Raw genomic sequence first — 20,109 nt, 5'->3', positions numbered from 1 at the left:
ATGATAAGTGTATTGCACATTTCGTTTCTTTACTGAATAAATAATGATTCTTCCATAAAACAAAAATATGATCCATCAAACTTGTCGATTGAAATTTTTAGTATTAATTCAATTACATGGATCGATACTACTCCTAGTTTAAATTTAATTACCCTATTTTTGTATTTATGGTTTGGATATTTTTTATGCATATGTAACGGCATCTAATCATCGTTTTCGCATGAAAAAAAAATACAAAACTGGAAAAAAGCAATCAACACAAATCCAACACCTCAACCCGATCCCGATTACATACTTGTTTCTATTATCTCTAAAACAAATTCCCAATTGCAACACGTGGATCCCTCCTACAATACAAAAGCAATCTCGTTTTCCGGTAACAGATCATCTGATCCTCTTCTTATCCCACCTAATTTATGTTTTTCTTTGCAATTCATACTATTTTCTCTGTTTCTCTAATTGCTCTATTTTTCGCTGCTTCTTGTTTTGTGTCCCCAACCGAAATTGCCTTGTTTGTCGAATACAATCGTCTGTTCCTAGCTCCGCTCTGCTCACTGCGAACACTTTCGTTTCTTCTCAACGTTTCGGTTCATCTATTGTGAATTTGCTTGTAAGGAGTTTGTTGTGTTTTTGATTGGATGTTTCTCACATTATTTAGATGGATTTGCTTCAATCATGCGTTTTTTTAATCCATGCTCAGGTTTTGAGGTGTAAGGAGTTTTATCATTTTAGAGATCGGATTGGCTTCGGAAAATTCTAGTTGATTAGGTTTTTGAGGGTTTCCAATTGGTAGTAGTTTTAGAAAAGTGGAGGTGAAGTGTGAATGGGGATTCAGACTATGAATTCTCATGTGAGTGGTGGAGGGCAGCAATCTCATGTACAGCATCATCCACTGCAACGTTGCAACTCGTGGTTAGGCCTAACGCTAGACGAAGTTGAGAGGCACTTGCTAGGTAATTTGGCAAAGCCGTTAGGAAGCATGAACCTTGATGAGTTGCTCAAGAAAGTGTGGACCACTGATACTGGCCGCTCCTCTGGGATGGAGAGCATCGAAACATCCCCTGCAGCGTCACTGCAGCGCCAAGCCAGTTGGTCGCTTGCTAGGGCTTTCACAGGGAAGACGGTGAATGAGGTGTGGAGGGATATCCAGCGAGGGTATAAGATGAGCAATGTGGAGGGCTTTGGTAGCCAGGAAAGAACACCCCCGACCCTTGGTGAGATGACTTTGGAGGACTTTTTGGTGAAAGCGGGGATGTACGTGTCCAATGCTTCCACCGTTTCTATTGAACCCATGATGTCCTTGGATAGCGCACTCAAGTCCCACAAATTCTCATCTCAAATGAGGTCGTTGTCTCCTTCGCCTTCAATTGATGATTTGTCAGATACGCCATTGCCTGGCCGGAAGAGGATGCCTGGGGATCTTGAGAAGACCATCGAGAGGAGGCTAAGGCGAAAAATTAAGAACAGAGAGTCTGCTGCACGGTCACGTGCAAGGAAACAGGCAAGACTAGAAAATTCGCATAGCTGTGTTATATTTTATGCTGCTGGTGCATTTTGAATATATTGGCATCGGGATATTTACTCATGTAGCATTCACAGGCCTACCACAATGAGTTGGTGACCAAGGTCTCACGACTTGAAGAGGAAAATTCAAAGCTTAAGAAGGAAAAGGCAAGTAATACCTACCTGTATCCTTCTTTAATAAATGCATTTCCATGGTGCATGCTGGTAATATATGTGACAGCAAGACTTTTGCTAATGTGAAATGTTAACGATCTAATTTTCGGGTACAATTAAGTGATTCAAACTTAACTGCCCAACAATTCAGTGTCTTTTCCTGTTTAAATTGTTTTGGGTGATGAAGTTTTCCATTTAAGGTAATGGACATGAACCAGCCACAAATCAAGTTTTGACTAAAAAGTTATCCGAAAGTGCATGCATCAGAGACTACTACACCTTCACGTGATAAAAGTTAGCAGATTCAAATTTGTGATATCAGCAGCTAACTGCACGAAGTTTCACAGTTTACTGGAATCGCACACGATTCTTTTTTTCTGAACATAAATTCTTCAACTTTTAGTTTTTTCTGATTTCTATGAGTGGTTGCTAAATATGAGCATTTTCTTTCATTTACTGTTTAATGTCATTCTCACCAGCTTGCACATGCTGGAAGGTTCAGTTACCTTTGATGAACAGAGTCCATTTGATCTTGAGGGGTACAGTCTTGATTCTTTGAATTTCGCAAAGTACATTTAGACTTTGGTTTTTTTCCCCTAGTAGTATATTTGATGAACCTTAATAACTAGAAAAATAATTTGGAAAATTTCAAGTGGATAGGCCTTGTTACCTATGAATTATAATTAAAGTAATACTCCCCCAGTCCCAAGTTACTTGAGTCATTTCCCTTTACGATTAAAAACAAAACTCTCACTTCTCTCTCCTACTTTATTTTATTTCCATTTAACCCCCTAAATACAACTTTATTAAATCTCGTACCCAAAAGAAACACCTCAAGTAACATAGGACGCACGCACTCAAGTAACATAGGACGCAGGAATTAGTAGTCTTGACCGAACTTATATACTAGTAGTATAATGAAGAACATGATGGAAAACCATATAAAGCTGAAAACTGTCAAACATTAAAACAAGAAAATTTTAGCAACGTTAATCAAACATTCTCAGAATCTAGCTTTGAGTTAAGTACTAGTACATTATAAACCACCTCAGGTATCTTCTCTGTGATTGGAGATAAGTGAGGTATCTAGCAGCAATATGTCTTTTGTTCCTCACATCTTGAAATCTGTAGGGAATATGGTTCAAGTTGGCATCACTCTGATCCATTGAATATTTCAAACAAATTTTAAATTTCAAGACCTATCTATGGATCTTATATATAATCCAAATTTTGGTGGTAGTGGCTTGGAAGCTAATACACTAGAACCATTTGTGTGTGGTGGAAACTGGAAAGTGAATATAACTACAAGCACCAAACATCTTAACGCGAAGATATGAAAGAAAAGCAAAGGATCTAGGAAATATAAAAGAAACTAGTATCACACTTGACTCCATTCCTAGATTACTAATTATTATAAGCTTATTGGTTTGTACTTTTCACTGGTGGGTTAATCAACTTATATCACATTTGGAAAAACAGCAAACATTCACTATAAACTTAAAGAAAAAGAATTATCTGGAACTTTGCATGCGGTACTGTCTAGGTGCAGCAACACATATGAGATGAAAAAAGAGGATTGTCTCAAGAAGAAATATGTTGAGAGTGAAGCACAGTTGGTGTTTCAGTTGTTAGAAGGAGTTGGGGGAATTTAAAATATCAACCTCCTTTAGTAGCTAAAAGGAAGCATGGGTCGTGTAACTATCCAATTCAGCCTGACATTATGGAGTGGTGACTGAATCTACAATTTTGTGAAATTAGGATTGAGAAGAACCTTACTCTTAGCGAGTATCAAAGATTGGTGCCTAACTTACTAGGAAATGTTAGATATGATGCACTATGGCGTCTATCCATACAGTTTAAAGAAGTGCCACCTACAACTACTTTAACATTTCACACTTGTATGTACAATGGATTTTAGACATCTATATAGACTTCGAAATTGAATTTTGTTATACAAATTTGTAAAAGCTACTGAATAACATCTAATATGATCTAACTGTACCTCTGGCTTGACTGTGAAATTGGCATAAAGTAATGCGGATTACATTTTCTTCCACATGTTGATTCATTGATTGTGAGCTGTTATCTGTCCTTTTTTGTATAAACCTGCAAAATTTTGGCCTGTTCTCTGATGTTTAACGATTCAGATTTCTCATGTAACTACCCATGTTAGCTTATTCTACCTTCAGATTGTCTTGGTGTGAAAGCAAATGGGGTTCGTTCGACAGCTATACTGTCAACTGTGATATCCCGTAAGGATACTTTTCATGTGACATTGATCCACTACAAATTAACAACTTCGTAGTAAAGAGCAGCATAGTCTCTTTCTTATCAGAACAAAGTTCTTGTTCTGTAGTTTGTGGCTTAGACAAAAAAAGTTAGCTTGCTGATTGGCTGATATGCACTTGGTGTCTCTCGTAGAACTAGTCCTATTAGTTTGTTATTCCTTCACTTCTCGAATGGAAAGCACATCAAAGAGTTCGCAGCATATTTCTTACATGAACAATGTGCCTGGTCTGTATTGTTCTCTGCCAGCAGCTTGTTTTAAATCATACAAAATGAGCTAAAAGCTTCTTGTTCTTCAACTCAACTTTTTCCGTGGATGCTCCAATATCTCTGTTCCTCCGTGCGTAACTCATCAGCTATGTTCTTTCAAGTTAAGCCATCACGATTCATGCTTTTAACAACACACTAGCAGCTATTTGGCTATATTCTGCAGCTTGAATATCTCCCTTTTTTTCTTTATTGATATGCTTCCACTATGAATAATGGAAAAAACTATTTCGAGATTTTGAATTCCTTGCACTTTAGTTGTGTAAATTTCTCATGCTACTTGATGTCTATTTGTCATGAAATTTGAAGTATTGCACTAGATTCGCCAATAAACAAACCTCGAACATATCTTTATGTTGAAAACTTGCTTGGTGTTTTTGTTCCATATTCCTTTACCACAGTGACTAATTTTAAACACTTTCTTTATCTTAAATTGATGCCTACACTGGCGCACTTAGTTTTGTTTTGTTGACTGTGTTGCAGGAATTCGAACAGATAACCACATGTGAGCCCTGCACACTAAGGTTTCAGCTGCGAAGAACTTCTTCATTCTAATACTCTATGCGAACAAAGTTTTTGAGTGGAGCCTATTCAATATAGGGTAGAATTGGCCTGCATTCCATCCCTGCATTGCTTCTGTAGTAGTGTAGTGTGTAAAAATGTTACCCTTCTTGTAGGAGATGAAGACCTAGATGCTTGTTATTAGAAAAAAAATGATGCAACACCACTTTAATGTATAGTTGATATTAAATTATATCAGTGAATGTGATTAATAGTCAAAAAAAGCAGTTTAAAGTTTTACCTAAAACCTAACAACATTTGTTAAGTCATAAGTCATAACCAAAATTTAATAACAGAAATAGTACTGTATTTATTTAACATCAGTAGTGTTCAAGTACTTGTAAAAACAGTTAACTTTCATCAAACGCCGCCAAAGGTTATAAAAACAGCAAATTTCATCAAACACCACCAAATCAAATCCGCAAACAGTGTCTTAAAAATCCTTTCCTCTTCCCTTGGTAACAATAAAGGTGGTATAAACCAAAACAAGCAAAAGTTCTAGTGAATAACAAAATTATAGCCGGACAAAGGCTCAGACATCGCAACTTTAAATCTTGTTGAAGGCAACAATGTCGCAACTTTGGATGTATTCGTTGTGAGGTTCCACGGTGAGTACCTCCTCTATCATAGTGTCAACAGAGACAAGATCATCAACAATGGTAAGCATGATTTGGAGCTTCTTAATTCCATAACCAACTGCAACCAATTTGGCTGCATGGAGAAGTTATAGACTGAGTTAAGTAAAGCACCAAATGCATATATGATAACTAGTGCAATGTAGTAACAATACATAAAAGTATGTAGGAAGAGAAAGGATGCCAAAAACAGAAGAGAATCATACATGCTCCCCATAAGAGTCCTGGCAACTCAACGCTTCGAACACTCTCTTCAAGCTTCTTCATGTCGGTCTCATCATCCCAGGGCTTAATATCCATGAGAACAGATGACTTACCACCTGCAAGATGAAGACAAACAGGACAACTTAGAATCACAATGAAACAGTGTAGACATGTAAAAACGTGTGGAAACAGATATTCTCTAACATATGGATACAATCATATAGCATCAATTGATCTATACATTATGATCTCAAAATAACTTTTAGTCATGTGTTGTTAAAAGGTTGCATCAATTTTTGAAATGATAATAATGGCAGCCATATGCGCAGATAATGACTTAAAAAGCAAACACTGTGAGATTAAGATGCCATAGACTCACTTTCTTTCTTCTTAGCAGGCGCCTTGGCTGCTTCTCTTGCTTCGGCAGCCTTCTTTTCCTCCTCGGTCTCATCGCCAAATAAATCAAGATCGTCATCATCATCGGCAGCATCCTCCTGGATGAAATGGATTTTACATATCAGTTATTATCTACTCCAATACACACCAAAAAAATAAACAGTACAAAGCCATTAGGCCTAAGAACGAATCTTCCAATCAATTAAAAGCCTCTAGTATCTTGAGCCAGGGCTATCTATAAAACATAAACAGGCCCTAAAAGTGTAAACCATGTTGTGTTGACAATACCAATTCCAATAACCAGGGCTACCTACAATGTCTTGGGAAAAGGAAAAATATCAATACAGAACTAAAGTTCATCCATGGCCGTAAGTAACAATGCCCAGAACATCCTATAATCCAAATGACTTCTTGCTGCATTGAGTTCAGGATTGCAAAAAGTTCATACTTTGTACAATGGTTTGTTAGGAGATAACTCCTGTATCAGCCTAAAATGTGTGTTGTTATCATGTTATGCCTCATCAATCTTCCCCTATCAATCGACCCAGTAAATTAAATGCCATGGAAACAATTAGCATATTTTTCAGGCAGATCGGTATACGAAACACAAAGGTAAATCAGCTACCTTCGCTTCAACAGCTGACACTGCAGCTGGACCTCCGATACTTACTCCAACAGCTTTTCCAGGAAAGCTACACCATAACAAATTGCAACTCAACAATCAAGTACAACAAGAATCACAAACATAATTAATATACACAAATACAGGATATACAAAGCAAACTATCGGCATGACGAAATTCAATAAATAAGCAAACATAAGCACGAAAGCAAATTGGATTAATTTGTGAAGTCAGAAGAAAATACCTCGATGCTAGCTTTGCGGAAACAGCTTCGTACCACTTGGAGGCATTAGGGTAGAGATCAGCACTAGGCTTCCCCGAAACGGAAGCATAAACTTTAACATCGTCTTTAGTCAATTGACTCCTGAAAATCGCCAATCAAACAATTCACAAATCGTTAGAATAAATTGAACAGTGTGAAATTGTAGAAAAAAAGGAGAAAGTGAAGAAGCGTGTTACCCAGAGATGTATGATTTTCCAGAGAGGAAGGCGTCGAGGGCCTTTAGGCCGGCTTCTGTGTGCAGATCTGCGAAGGTAACAGCCATTGGAGAGAGAAAGAGAGAGATGTAGAGATAACCTAGGCCAAGTAGAAAGAGAGTGAAAGAGGGAGAAATATTGGAGGGGCGAGATTTTATATGCAGTTATAAAAACCCTAGATCGTGAAATGATTTGAATCATTTTATAATTATTTAAAGTGTGAACTATACTTCCTCCATCTCCAAATAATATACACGATTTTGACACAAATTTTAATATAAAATTAATAAAATAAAAAATAGATAGAAAGAAAAAATAATTAAAGTTTTGTTAGTGACAAATTTTAATATAAAATTAGTAAAATAAGAAAGGGATTGAAAGAAAAAGCAATTAAAGTTTTGTTAATAAAAAATGGATTCTACCTCATTAGAGAAAAAAGAGTTTTCAAAAATGAAAAATGGATATTCTTATGAGACGGACTAAAAAGGAAAATGTGCATATTGGACGGAGGGAGTATCTGATCTTTTACATTCGCACAAAAGCGGCACCTGATCTTTGTTTTGTATTGTTTTTGGTATTTAAAAATCACACTTTGAGTAGTTAATGCTAATTTTCACCACAAAACATCAACTAAAAATCACAATTTCACATTTTTGCTATGATAGACATTTTTTAGCATACTTTGCTAGGACCTAAAATGATACTTCCCCCGTCCCACAATAGGAGTTACTCTTATTGTTATTACGGGTTTTAAGAAATATAAATAATAGTAGGTTGAAAAAGTTAGTGGAATAGGAGACCCATAATTTTTATATTGATTTTATAATAAAATGTGAGTGAAGTGAGTTAGTACAATGTGAGACTTACCAACTATTTATTGTAAAAATGAGTGTAGTCTTATTGTGTGACTACTGTTGTAGGTGATCCTTTCCGAAGTACTTATATACACCATTCGTCATCTATTAGGAGTCTCATTTCTTAGCGGCATGGATTTTAAGAAATGTTAAGAAAAGTGGATGGAAAAAAGTTAGTGGAATAGAGGTCCCACTTGTATATATTAATTTTAAATGAAATGTAAATGAAATGAGTTAGTGGAAGGTGGGACTCTATTACCATTTATGATAAAAGTGAACCGGGACTCCTATTCGCGGACATGGCAAAACGGGACTCCTATTCGCGGACAGAGGGAGTATCTTCTATATCTTTCTCTCATTATTAATATTATTATGTATAAATTAATATTATTTAATTTATTTTTAATATAATTCATTATAACTCATACTTAATCAAAGTTATAGTTTTAAATATATTTAATTATTATTATATTAATTAATAACTTGCAACTAATAAATAATTACTATAATATAGTTATTCAAAATATGAATCATATAATATTAAATTATAACAATTATTATTATTATTATTATTTTATCTTATTAATAACTAATCAATATAGTCTTAATAAAATTTAAAATATAAATTATATTTATAACGATAAAAAAAATGATTGCTATTTTTAATTAGGTGTTTTAGTTTTAAAACGATACAAAATATTTAAATTAAAAGGATTCAATTGATTTGATTAGTTTAAACAATTAGTCTAATTAGGTGGTTCTTAATTTATATTATGAATGTTAACTAGTCGTATACTCGTATGCATAAAATAATGGAAAAAAGGGAAGGAAAAAAGAAAGAAGAGAAAATAGAAATTAAAAGAAAAAGGAAAGAAGAGAGAAAAACAAAAAAGAAATTACATCTTTGGTGCTTTCTCCGTCCCATAGTAGATGTCACACTTGGGAGATGGCATTGGATTTTAGGAGATGTTATTTTGTGTATTAAGTGGTGAGAGAAAATATAATTTTATAATTGATGTGAGAGAGAATTTTTTCTAAAAGAAGAAATGTGACATCTTTTATTGGACAGACTAAAAAGGAAAGTATGACATCTATTATGGGACGAAGGGAGTACTATTTAGTTGTAATTTCTAAAGATGCCCTATATGACTAAAAAATCACATATTTAGTATCTGAGGTGTGTTATATTGTGAACTCACCCTTAAATTGCTAATTACAACTAAATGTCATTAAGGGTATTAATGTCGATTAACAAAATTAAAAAAATATATCAAAACTTTAAATGCATATAATTATCTCGATTTAAATTATTTTTTACACTACATATATCAAATTAAAGATAATTTTATAAAGATTCCAACGAGATCCTACATGCATACGTTTCATTGTCAAAATTTGATATTATTTTCGTGAATTTTCATATAATTCGTCCAGTAGATTATGTCAATACAACTTGCAAAATATGTCAATATAATACATGAATAATGCCAATATGAAACTGTATTTACGTTTTCATGTATTCGTGTTGACATATTTAACACACTATATTGACAGGATGTTCCGCAACCCTAAATTTGGTTAGTTATTCTTATCTTTTCAATATTAAAAAATAAAAAACGAAATTACACATAACAAATTATAGACCTTTAGATTTCCAAACTTCTATGATCTTAGATTAGTTGTAGTTAGCGATTAAGAGGTGAGTTAGCAATTGATCACACCCCTTTAGTATCTATGGTTATTTTTGTCACGAGGTACCAAAAATAATACTCCCTCCGTTCAATAAATATGCAACATTTGGTTTTCGGCACGAGATTTTATGCAGTGTTGTTTTGTGAGTTAATGAAGAGAGGGTAAAATAAGAGAGAAGAAAAAGTAGAGATAGTGTTATTTTCATTTTAGAAAATGTTTCATTTTTATTGGGACAACCCAAAAAAGAAAACGTTTCATTTCTAATGCGACAGAGGGAGTATAAAACAAAGATTAGGTATCATTTTTGTGCGAAAATGAAAGATCGGGTACTATTATGTAGTTCACTCTTATTTAAATTATTAATTTAGGATTTGATTTATTTTGAGACCTTTTTGTATCCCACATATTATATTTATGTGTGGAGTCTTTGATTATTACTCATTCCGTCTGCTATAGGGGTAACGTTTGAGCTTGGTGCGAGTTTTAAGATATATTGTACAAAGAAAAGTGAGTAGAAAAAATAAGAGAGTGTGACTCTCACTTTTAAATACAATTTTATAATAAAAGGTGAGTAGAAAATGTTATAATATGGAGTAGAACTTATTTACTATTCTCAGTAAATGTGAATTGAGATTATTATTGGCAGATGTGCCAAAATGAAAAAAATATATATATCTTATTCGCGGATGAAGGAATATTATGCTAGATTAATTATGTATAGTATGTCAGCGAATGTTAGATTTAACTATGTAAAGAAGAAATCAGAAATCCGAAAAAATATTTATGTATGAAACTATATTTGCATTCTCTACCTGTGAAATAAAACTTTTGTTTTACAATATATATTGTGTGGCAGTAACATATAGTTCCACAGCTTTTGTTTTACCATATTGTGGCAGTAATAGCAGTATAATTAAAAAGAGAAAAAAATATACTTCATCAAGTTGTTTTCATGATATACCTTGCGTTGTAGTCTTAACACCTCTTTATATAAGCTGATAGTTTATTTAGACTTTTATTTGATGTGCAAGTATTTGATTATTTGACAATTTACCAGGTTGTGTTATGTATCAAAGTTGTTTTCGTTCATAGTTGAGTTTTTTGTTAGAGACTTGGGGGTGTAATGTTAAAGGTTATTCACAAATTCAAACCAAGAATGTGATTATGTTATAGCAGTAGCTTATACATTTTTAATCCCTTTTTAACTATAGGTGTCGGGCTATGATGATGGAAGTGACGATGAGAGTACCTCGATTAAAATATTCACTTTGATGCATTAGTCGGTTAATGGCATGAGAAAAAAAGGACCAAAGAAGAAAATGATGATAATATGACTGGATTGGTCATTTTGTATGATTTCACTTCCTTACCACGAATAGGATGACCTAAGGTCTTGAGCAATGCGGAGGGGGAGAGGCTTAAGCCCCTAATGAATTGAATTTTTGAATATTTTTTTATAAATTATTTTGAAATTTTATTTAAATTTTACAAAAGCCCTATTAATAATCTAAATTACTTGAAAATAAACTTCTAAAGAAAATTTTGAAAATGTAATCCCTACTAATGTCTTTGCAATGTTCAAGCTGTGCTATAGAGGACGTGTTGAAAAAAAAAAATTATTAGGACACGAAGGTGTGACTGCAGATAGTGTGATTTAAAGAGGTATTGTGCCAACTAATATACAATACTACTCAATTAATGCCGTTTTCTCATTTTCTTCTCTGATGCTTTGGGTTTGGGTTTGGATTTGGGTTGGTAAGACTGGTAATTCGTTATTTTAAGAAATGATAATATCCGATTATAAATCCATCTCAATTTTTTGAGTGGCAAAAGAAAAGAAGCGCGGGTGGTTCGGGTCGGGTCAGAATGAATAGATCCATTCGTATATATAAATATATATCCTACTCAACTCCAACACAAGTCTTTTGTGATTCCATTGCTAAATCCTTAATTTAGGGAAATTGTCGCAATCTCCTGCATTACTCTCTCTCTCTATCTCTGGTAAGTACTGACTACATTAACTACTCATGCTCTTCTTAATTTCAGATTTCTTCTATTTTAACTTGATTGATCGCTTTCAGTTTATACAACTTTGTTTGCTTGCTTGTTGGATTTTTCCGACCAATAAAAGTTGTTGTTGATGCTTGATTGTGCCGTGTACACTTTGCTCATGAACTTATTGTGTTCTGATCAACATGATTTTTCGTTGCCTAGAATTTTATTTTTTTGTTAGGTGAGTTCCCCTTTCTATTCTCTATCTTTGTGTTAGAGGATTGAATTCTGTGGTGTGGAGCAGATCTAGACCCTGTAAATTTACATGATGAGCTAAGCAAGTTGAACCCTGCATAATTGATTGGAATATGGTCCAGCCTTCATTGGAAGATCTCATATCAGTTATTTGTTTCAAATTTTGAATTTGCTAAAACTGCTTCATAGTTGAGTTATGGTTATTCATAGATGTCTGGATGCAGGAAAAGTTCCGGGGCTGGAGATTGTGGCTTATGTTTCGTGTTTAAGATAAATAATAATAATAATAATGTCTAGTGGTGGAAACACTCATTGGTGCCACCAATGCAGACAGCCTGTACGACCTCGAGGCCGTAACTTGGTCTGCCCGTACTGTGATGGTGGCTTTATACAAGAGCTGGCCGAAGTTATGGGCACTCACTCCGGTGATGGTTCTGGACTCGGGTTTATGCAAGATCCAAGATTTGGTATTATGGATGCGTTTGCTGCCCTAATGAGGCGCAGGATGATAGGAAGGGACCCGAACTTTGATGTGAGAGGACGAACAAGTGTGGGCGTTGGCCCCAGGCCTCCTGGCCAATTATTGATATACCATGGCCAAACTCCAGTTGCTGTCGATCCATTTGATTTCTTTTTTAGTGATGGACATGGAGTGGGGCAAAGACGAGCTGATTCTGGTGAGATCTTTATGGGGCAACGACGGGCTGATTCTGGTGATTTCTTTATGGGGCATGGGTTACAGGAACTGATAGAGCAGCTGAGTGTGAATGACAGGCGGGGTCCTCCTCCAGCACCGCGTTCCGCGATTGATGCTATGCCAACCATCAAGATTTTGCAAAGGCATCTCAATACAGATGCTCACTGCCCAGTTTGTCAAGATAAGTTTGAATTGGGGACAAGAGCTAGACAGATGCCATGTGATCATATCTATCATTCAGACTGTATTGTGCCTTGGCTAGTGGAACATAATTCGTGCCCTGTCTGTCGTGTTGAGCTGCCTTCACTAGACTCTGCAAATTCTCGTTCTAACTTGAATCAGAGAGCAGTGAATGCAAGTGACAACAGCAGCAGAAGGGACATCAGTAACTCTCAGAGTCAAGGGAGGTGGAATCCATTTACATTTCTGTGGCCTTCAAACTCATCGAATCAGAACACTCAACGCCATTCAGGAACTGAAGGAAACGGTGCAGCAGCTCCAAATGAGGAGCATAGCAGAACGCGCTGGCCTTTTGACTATTGATTTTACATCTGCAATGCTCCCTCTTTTTATTCGTTTCTCAGTCGTGTTTGTTGTTGTCTGCCTCGAAAAAGTCAGTTTCTGGTTGTTAGTAAATCCCTTTTGGAGTGAAAACGATTTCCCTACCTGTATGCTAAACTTACACCACATATGAAAAGATCAACCCCACATGTCCTTACAAACTTGTGCCTCCATATATTTTAGTATCTCTTGATTTTTTTTGCGCTCGATGTTACAGTTTGTCATTCCGTGTTAATTGTGTGCTTCCACTTGATGATGTATGACAAGTTCTTGTGCATAGCTACTACCGTTTGGTGGGTCATCAGCAACCTCCGTCCTCACTGAATCATCGTTGGCCCACTGCCGCACCTACTATCATTTCTCTCTACATAATTCATTATACATTTGTAGCAAATAAGACAGGGATTTTAACAAGATAGATTCAAGAATTGTACTATCCGGAAACATGAGATTGATATTTGTAGTGAGTTTTGGCTGGATGGTGGATTTCAACAGATTTTGGGCAAGAAATCAAAATATGAAAGTCAGTGAATCAAAGAAACTGTAATGCTTTTCCCATTAAGATATGATGTCAATTCATATGAAATACAAATCCAAAAGCATAAAAGAACAAGCACCAACATCAACACCCTTTTCTTTATTCGTAAAACCCATCACCATTCTCTTACAGTGTAGGAGAGGAAACAACTTGTCTGGGTAGACTGAAAAGGTCTTTCTCTTCAAATGGTGAAGTCCATTCCCGTGATCCACCAGCCATCAGGTCATTGGGATTTAGCCCATCCATCGCTGCAGCATTCCCATTGGACAGACCAGGCCTCATAGTAGACTTCAAACCCGCACCATATGTAAATGAATCATACAGGCTAGAATTAGTTGGAATGTAGTTAGCCCCAGTCCATGGGCCGTTAGGTTTTGGGAATAGTGACCCACGATCCAAACTCCAGTCAACGTTGGTGTAATCAAATTGCAACATTGAGCTGCCGGTGCTCCAGTCCACCTGAGATGAAGTCCCAGATGAGCCACTGGCACCAATGCAGGAGAAGAGACCAAGGGAGGAAGGAGCAGCAAGTGCTGGTGATCCGCCTTGACCCCAGTAACTGTTGGATTTTTTAGTTCCTGATGAATCAATTGGGCTGCTACTGGACATAAATTGGTGCTGTGACGACTGATATTGAGGTTGGCTGTGCGACTGATTTGAGCTAAAACCATTAGACACGGTAACAGATGGCACGAACCCATGTGGCTTCACTGTTTCAACAGAACTAGGATACCAACTCATAGCCATCTCTCCAGGAGGAGATGAGCTAATACTTGTGCTGGGAACCTGCTTTGCATTGATGGACTGAGGTCGCTGCATGACGATTACCGGTTCTTTGACTGATCCTAGCTGCAACTTCTTCAATTCATTTCCAACACCAACATAGCGAACATCCGTCTTGGCTGGAGTTGATGATGGCAGAGACCGTGATGCTAAAGAAAATGATGCAGAAGAATCTGATCCTGGACTTACCCACCTTTTCTCTGCAGGCACAATCTGCTGTTGTTTAGCCCAGTCAGCTTTAGGTGGTATTTTCTTTACCACCTGCATGCTTTTGGTCACAGGATCCACTACAGACTCTACTGTTGCAGGAAGTTTGATGTAGTTGAAATCTTTGTCATCTCTTCTCTGCTGTACAGTGGTTACTGAAGTAGACTTTGGTTGTATTCTTAATGGATTCTGACTAATCGTTGCTAGCTTGCTATTTGTAACAGTAGGAGGATCGCCATTTTCATCAGGCTTAGACAAGACAGCAGGAGTCTCTTCCTTTTGTGCCTTTAATGTCTCTTCAGCCCTTTCAAGATCACCCTGACAGGATACTACAGCTCTTTCCACCTCTTGTTTGGAAGCCTTATATGTAATTTCCAAATATGTAATGCGAGCAAGCTCCTCTGATATGTCAATTTTCAAATTACCACCACCATCAAGATTGTTATCCGAGTTCTTGTCTTCTTCACCTCCTTCAAAAAGCCATGATACTGATTCCTCTAACCTGCCTTCATTCATAATAAGAGCCATTGCCGCTCGCTCTTGGGAGAAACCCATAGCAACAAGCTTCTGTGCCAGAGCTTCCAGCTTCCTCGACATGAGATAGCTACAGCACCGTTCGTGCAACTCCTGCGCTCGCCTCTCCTTTTGGCGCTGATGTTTCCTCTCATTCTTCTGACGTATCTTCTCTCTTTTGTCATTGTCAGCACCAGGTATTATATCCTGACGAGTAAGCGGCTGTGATGACTTTTCTTTATGGTCTTCAGAGTCGCCAGACCAACTACCATTATTGGAAATAGAGTCATACTCAATGCCCGTCCCTGATGAACTTCCATTATGGTCATCCGTATCATCTATATTCCGGAAACGACCATTAACATGAAGTGGACAGGCCGTAGGCACTGGTGCAGATTCAAAGGTATGAAATGTTCTTGAAACAGGATTGTATCCACTTGCTGTGGTCCCACTACTGGCATTAACATGACTCAAAGGCTTTAGAGAATTCTTTGGAGCTTCTTTGCCAGTCTTCTTATCTTTAGACTTGGCCTTGGATGCTGGCGACATGTCTGCAACTTCAAGCTCTAATTTCTGCAAAACTAAAGAATAAAGAAGCATTAGCCAGCAGCAAAAAGTCGCAGGTTAAGCCAAACATGTGCAAGAATATTGCCATTCATTGTCTTCTTGGCAAGTGACTTGGTTAGGATATGAGAAAATAATTGATGTTTTCCTATTGTCACATAATATATCCAATCCAGGGTGCAATGGATCAAACACTAGCAACCTCCCACACAAATGAACAGCTTTGACCAAGATGCCCAATCAATTGGCGAAAATCAAATGTATCTGATATTGAGCTTATCCTGCAAGTATACATATTTCTGATTCTGAATACTGGTTATAAGAAGCAAAAATCTATTGCTGCCTTATTCAGTTCTAATGCCTTTTTTTAGTACTATATATTTGCAAAACATATTAGAGTCAAATAGTCAGATCCCTGCAGTAACTTCCTTAGTGATTGTCATATAGTAATTCAATAATTCATGAAAGCCATCGTGTCGACATTATTTCCAACGTATTAAGTCATCTCCACAGCTATTATTTCCCTGCCTCAATAACTACCCTCAAGTCAACCACTCTGAGTCTGAGCACCAAGCATTTATGCTTATTTTCCTCACTTGTTGTAACAATATCTAAAATTTGTTGGCCATACAGCAAAACTCCCCACATTCATGTTTCAAATCTAGAGAAAATAACTACATAATCTCCCAGATCCAACAAAAGTAATACATGGACAATCAATCATCTTCGTGCAATCAATTCACAATAATGCCTAATTGATGTTGACATTCCAAACATTCCAAAGGCTAATCGTAGAATGGCTAATGAAGGAAACACAACCCTACCGACACACATCCAAATAATACCAGGTTTCCTCAAGGAAAAACCACATTTATTAATCAAATTCCATTTCCCAAATAAAATTAGGGAAGCGACACATCCACCCTCAACAATCCTATCACTGAGAAAAAGAAATTCAATCACGAATTTAGAAAACCAGATTCATACAATCATTCGAAATGACAAATGCAGTCCGTAGATCAATCTATCGCAAACCAATAAAGAAGCCAGAATTCACAAAACAAGCCCCCACAAACACAAGCAATGAGAGAAAACCAAACGCGCCGCCCTCAAATTCATCTAATCGAACGCCAATGCCAATACATTCCAAAATCTAAATAAATAAAAAATTCAAAATCACGCCGCAACCCTAATCAAAATCGAAAAGAAAGGCCACGCAACGCGGCAAAGGCTCACCTTAATAACGGATCGATGCGATCGATGGCGATATCGAGCGCCGCGGCGTCAGTTGGTTGCCCGTACGAGGAAGGAGGATTGGATTTTTAGTGTCGGAGAAATCGCGTAACGTTATAGAGAGAAAAAATGTGTATTGTGTATCGTCACAGACGTATATATATATATATACGTGGAGAGAGGCGGATGGGGGATAATGCGAGGCTGAAAAAAAACTGAATCGACAGTGATAAGTGATTAGTCACATTTCTATAAAGTCAAACGGAAATTAGTTTTATTTGACAAAATTAGCAAGTGATGCATTTTTGTCATAATTGGGTATTAAATGCTATGCGTATCTATGAAATAAAATTATGCACCGCGTATTTATAATGGTGAATCCAATATTTTGGTTTGGAATTTTATTGGTATGTACTACTGAATTTTATTAGATTCATTCCGATCATCAACTTTAATGGAATAGAACGAAGGAATGAAATGGAATTTTTTTAATATCATTCCACTTCTTCTCTTCATAATTTTTTACCTAAAGAATTATTATTATATTTGAAATTATCAATCTATTCCTCATGGGAATAACCCTTCCTTCTACTATCTACTAAGGAAGGGCCATTTCATTTAATTTGCATTCCATTTCATTATTTTTTCTTCTTATTTTAGATTTTAATAAAATTATAAAACATTTATATTATATTTAAATTAAATATCATTCAATTTTATAATTTTTATTTTATAATATAACTAAAAAAATTTAATTTTAAATTATTAAAAAAATCCACACATTGGGTGCGCGCGCACACTGCACACACTATATGCACACTCTGCATATACACTCCACACAGGCACACACTATACATATTGCACACACCACACTCACTGCACAATTTCATTCCATTTGTATTCCTTACATTCACTAAGCACAATAATGGAATGAAATCCTCATTTTATTCTCAACCTCATTCCAATCTCATCTTCATTTAACTCCCTGCTTATTCCGTTTCATCATACAAAAAAAAAGCCTATAAGAGTATCTCCAAGAGAGAAGATAAATAGAGAGATAAAGTGAAATAACTACGATATTTACTTTTTCTTCATGAAACTCATTCTTTATTGGTAAAAGTATTTAAGAAGATATTATACCTTTTTCAGTTTTAAAATGTATTTTTATATCTTTTCCACATAAAAAGTAAAATGGTAAAGTAGTTATTTTTGTATACCTTTTCAATTTAAATTCTTCACTTGAAATTCACTACTTTTTTAAGAAGATAATTATACTTATCTTTCTAAAGAGATAAATGGAAAATATATCTTTTTAATTTACTTAGAAACATGGTATACATTTATGTTTTTATACTATCACAATTAAAATGATATATTATAGATTAATGAGTAATAAAATATTTTTCAAAGGTTGTATTCTCCTTACAGTAACAGGCACTAGTATGGAAGGAATTGAATGGTCATTCTTGTGTTCATCCTTAATTTCTATAACTGAAAAGTATTTTGTGCCACTATTGAGAATGTTGGATGTAAATATCAGAAAAGAGCCAGTTCCAGAGCCCCGTTCGGATCACCTAATATTTTTAATGATACACAATTATAAATGGACCCGATTATAAGTTTATAATATGTTGGGAATTAAAATTACAAAAAATATATTACAGTTATCTCACATCGGTGTACAAAGAGAATTGAAATTACTATATAAGTCTCATGCCCCCCCTCCTATTACCAATTGCTTTTAGGATGGAATCCATGAATTTGTATCATGGTATCAGGGCGGGTCGCTGACTGTGGGTAAAAAAGGGTCACTCCTCCTATCACCAATTAGTTTTAAGGATGGAAGTCTCTTATGGGCCCTCCTCCTATCACCAATTAGTTTTAAGAATGGAACTCGTATATTTCTATCAATAATTATGCAACAGGAATGTATCACCAAATGCATAATTGTATAACGAGTCGTATATAATGTAATAGTAGTAGTAGATTATTGATTATTGTGTTGTGATGCAAATTATTGCGTAAAAAGTTAAGATAATCTTAATGAAAAGTTAATATACTACTAGTAATATTTATCTAAAATTAGACAAAATCGACACCTGCCTCGAGATAATATCTTGATGATGTAAAAATAGGATTTACAATTGAAAATATCTTGGATCTCTGAAGTTTTGCAATTGAAGGAAAAAAAATTTAATGCAAAACGAACTTATGGCAATGCAAAATATAGTTTGTTGTGGATGAAACGGGATACGACTGTAATAATACTAATTAGGAAATAATATTATACTTATCTATCTAAAAATTGGCAAGATCGACACTTACCTTATGATGATGTAATTACATGAGAAAAATAGGATGTAGAGATAACCAAAAATATATTGTTCATGCAAAACTAGCAGTACTAAATTCGTTATGCAAATATATATGCAAACTTATATGTAAGTATTATTTAAGTAGTAGTATAATAAATTGTGAAATTGTTATCACTGAAAATAGAGTAATATTTAAAAAAATTTGTTTGGCTTTAATAAGACTAACATACCTTATTGAGTCAAAGATAAAATGGGCGTGACTTTAGGAAGAGGATTTATAACCGACAATATTAATACTATTATACTAGTATTACTCTTTCGTATTCTTTCTTCAAAGACTATTTTAAACCACCGCAATGTAAAGGCGAAAGAGAGTTAGGATATTCGAAGGGAATCCGACAAAACAGATTTTGACATACGCAGAAGCTGTGAGGACAGTTGATCCCATCATGGAGATGTCTGAATGCCCGGCTCATTTTTGCTAAGGCTGTGGATCATCTTGCTAGCATTTGGTGTGAATGGTCGGAGATGGAGCTCAGACACAACAATTTGAAGGGCGCAGTCGAACTCATTCAACGTGTTACTTACGAGCCATCTGCCAAGATCAAGAGGAGAGGTACAATTCTTTCTCATGATGTTTAAATTGTGTATGCTTTGATAACTAGTTTAGTAAGTGTACGACGTCCAAATAAAAGTTGTGGGGATTATGGTCTGTTGCTACAGTAATGTAAAGTGGGAGACTTGTGATATTAATATGCATTTTTTTGCTGATGTCTTTT

At 35.6% G+C, this 20,109-nt stretch overlaps 4 protein-coding genes across 10 annotated transcripts; 2 read left to right on the top strand and 2 right to left on the bottom strand.

The window, feature by feature from the left end:
- The first annotated feature begins 218 nt into the window (after positions 1 to 218).
- On the top strand, positions 219 to 4,989 carry LOC125211778 (ABSCISIC ACID-INSENSITIVE 5-like protein 2). Of its 5 annotated transcripts, XR_016136595.1 has the most exons (6): positions 383 to 610; positions 701 to 1,501; positions 1,600 to 1,671; positions 2,157 to 2,216; positions 3,867 to 4,333; positions 4,714 to 4,989. XR_016136595.1 is itself a non-coding variant. In XM_089067470.1 (5 exons), the coding sequence occupies exons 3-5, from the start codon at positions 824 to 826 to the stop codon at positions 4,783 to 4,785; spliced, it is 822 nt and encodes a 273-aa protein (XP_088923596.1). In that variant the 5' UTR covers positions 219 to 376; positions 541 to 610; positions 701 to 823; the 3' UTR covers positions 4,786 to 4,989. The 5 variants fall into 5 exon arrangements, 3 of the variants coding, with proteins under 3 accessions (XP_088923596.1, XP_047967668.1, XP_047967664.1); XM_089067470.1 differs by lacking the exons at positions 2,157 to 2,216; positions 3,867 to 4,333 and adding an exon at positions 219 to 376 and having other exon boundaries at positions 541 to 610; XR_016136596.1 differs by lacking the exon at positions 2,157 to 2,216.
- Positions 4,990 to 5,168: 179 nt separating this feature from the next.
- Positions 5,169 to 7,266, bottom strand: LOC125211779 (elongation factor 1-beta-like). Its single transcript, XM_048111712.2, has 6 exons — positions 7,109 to 7,266; positions 6,894 to 7,013; positions 6,652 to 6,718; positions 6,010 to 6,124; positions 5,633 to 5,746; positions 5,169 to 5,502 (listed from the first exon to the last, which is right to left on the bottom strand). Exons 1-6 carry the CDS (start codon positions 7,192 to 7,194, stop codon positions 5,339 to 5,341), a joined length of 666 nt encoding a protein of 221 aa, XP_047967669.1. The 5' UTR covers positions 7,195 to 7,266; the 3' UTR covers positions 5,169 to 5,338.
- A 4,278-nt stretch (positions 7,267 to 11,544) lies between these two features.
- Positions 11,545 to 13,386, top strand: LOC125212356 (putative E3 ubiquitin-protein ligase RHC1A). Of its 2 annotated transcripts, none has more exons than XM_048112498.2 (2): positions 11,545 to 11,673; positions 12,144 to 13,386. In XM_048112498.2, the coding sequence occupies exon 2, from the start codon at positions 12,209 to 12,211 to the stop codon at positions 13,157 to 13,159; it is 951 nt and encodes a 316-aa protein (XP_047968455.1). In that variant the 5' UTR covers positions 11,545 to 11,673; positions 12,144 to 12,208; the 3' UTR covers positions 13,160 to 13,386. The 2 variants fall into 2 exon arrangements, with proteins under 2 accessions (XP_047968455.1, XP_088924183.1); XM_089068057.1 differs by having other exon boundaries at positions 11,616 to 11,673; positions 12,130 to 13,386.
- A 319-nt stretch (positions 13,387 to 13,705) lies between these two features.
- Positions 13,706 to 17,173, bottom strand: LOC125212355 (uncharacterized). 2 transcript variants are annotated; one of them, XM_048112496.2, is made up of 2 exons: positions 17,019 to 17,173; positions 13,706 to 15,799 (listed from the first exon to the last, which is right to left on the bottom strand). In XM_048112496.2, the coding sequence occupies exon 2, from the start codon at positions 15,765 to 15,767 to the stop codon at positions 13,842 to 13,844; it is 1,926 nt and encodes a 641-aa protein (XP_047968453.1). In that variant the 5' UTR covers positions 15,768 to 15,799; positions 17,019 to 17,173; the 3' UTR covers positions 13,706 to 13,841. The 2 variants fall into 2 exon arrangements, with proteins under 2 accessions (XP_047968453.1, XP_047968454.1); XM_048112497.2 differs by having other exon boundaries at positions 13,706 to 15,791; positions 17,019 to 17,161.
- Positions 17,174 to 20,109: the final 2,936 nt, after the last annotated feature.

Source organism: Salvia hispanica, chromosome 3 (genome assembly GCF_029641045.1).
Source record: "Salvia hispanica isolate PSC_SH4W2 chromosome 3, Shi_PSC_v1, whole genome shotgun sequence".
NCBI lineage: Eukaryota > Viridiplantae > Streptophyta > Magnoliopsida > Lamiales > Lamiaceae > Salvia > Salvia hispanica.
Note: the sequence above shows the minus strand (reverse complement) of the source record. Positions and strands in the feature narration are given on the sequence as shown.

What these genes read in the sequence shown, in the direction of transcription:
- LOC125211779 (XM_048111712.2), bottom strand. Translation starts at nt 7,194, where the DNA reads ATGGCTGTTACCTTCGCAGATCTGCACACAGAAGCCGGCCTAAAGGCC. An exon ending in GCCTGCTAAGAAGAAAGAAA is followed by an intron (nt 5,747 to 6,009) that starts GTGAGTCTATGG and finishes TTCATCTTGCAG; the next exon opens with GTGGTAAGTCATCTGTTCTC. An exon ending in AGGACTCTTATGGGGAGCAT is followed by an intron (nt 5,503 to 5,632) that starts GTATGATTCTCT and finishes TTCTCCATGCAG; the next exon opens with CCAAATTGGTTGCAGTTGGT.
- LOC125211778 (XM_089067470.1), top strand. Translation starts at nt 824, where the DNA reads ATGGGGATTCAGACTATGAATTCTCATGTGAGTGGTGGAGGGCAGCAA. An exon ending in GGTCACGTGCAAGGAAACAG is followed by an intron (nt 1,502 to 1,599) that starts GCAAGACTAGAA and finishes TAGCATTCACAG; the next exon opens with GCCTACCACAATGAGTTGGT. An exon ending in CAAAGCTTAAGAAGGAAAAG is followed by an intron (nt 1,672 to 4,713) that starts GCAAGTAATACC and finishes ACTGTGTTGCAG; the next exon opens with GAATTCGAACAGATAACCAC.
- LOC125212355 (XM_048112496.2), bottom strand. Translation starts at nt 15,767, where the DNA reads ATGTCGCCAGCATCCAAGGCCAAGTCTAAAGATAAGAAGACTGGCAAA.
- LOC125212356 (XM_048112498.2), top strand. Translation starts at nt 12,209, where the DNA reads ATGTCTAGTGGTGGAAACACTCATTGGTGCCACCAATGCAGACAGCCT.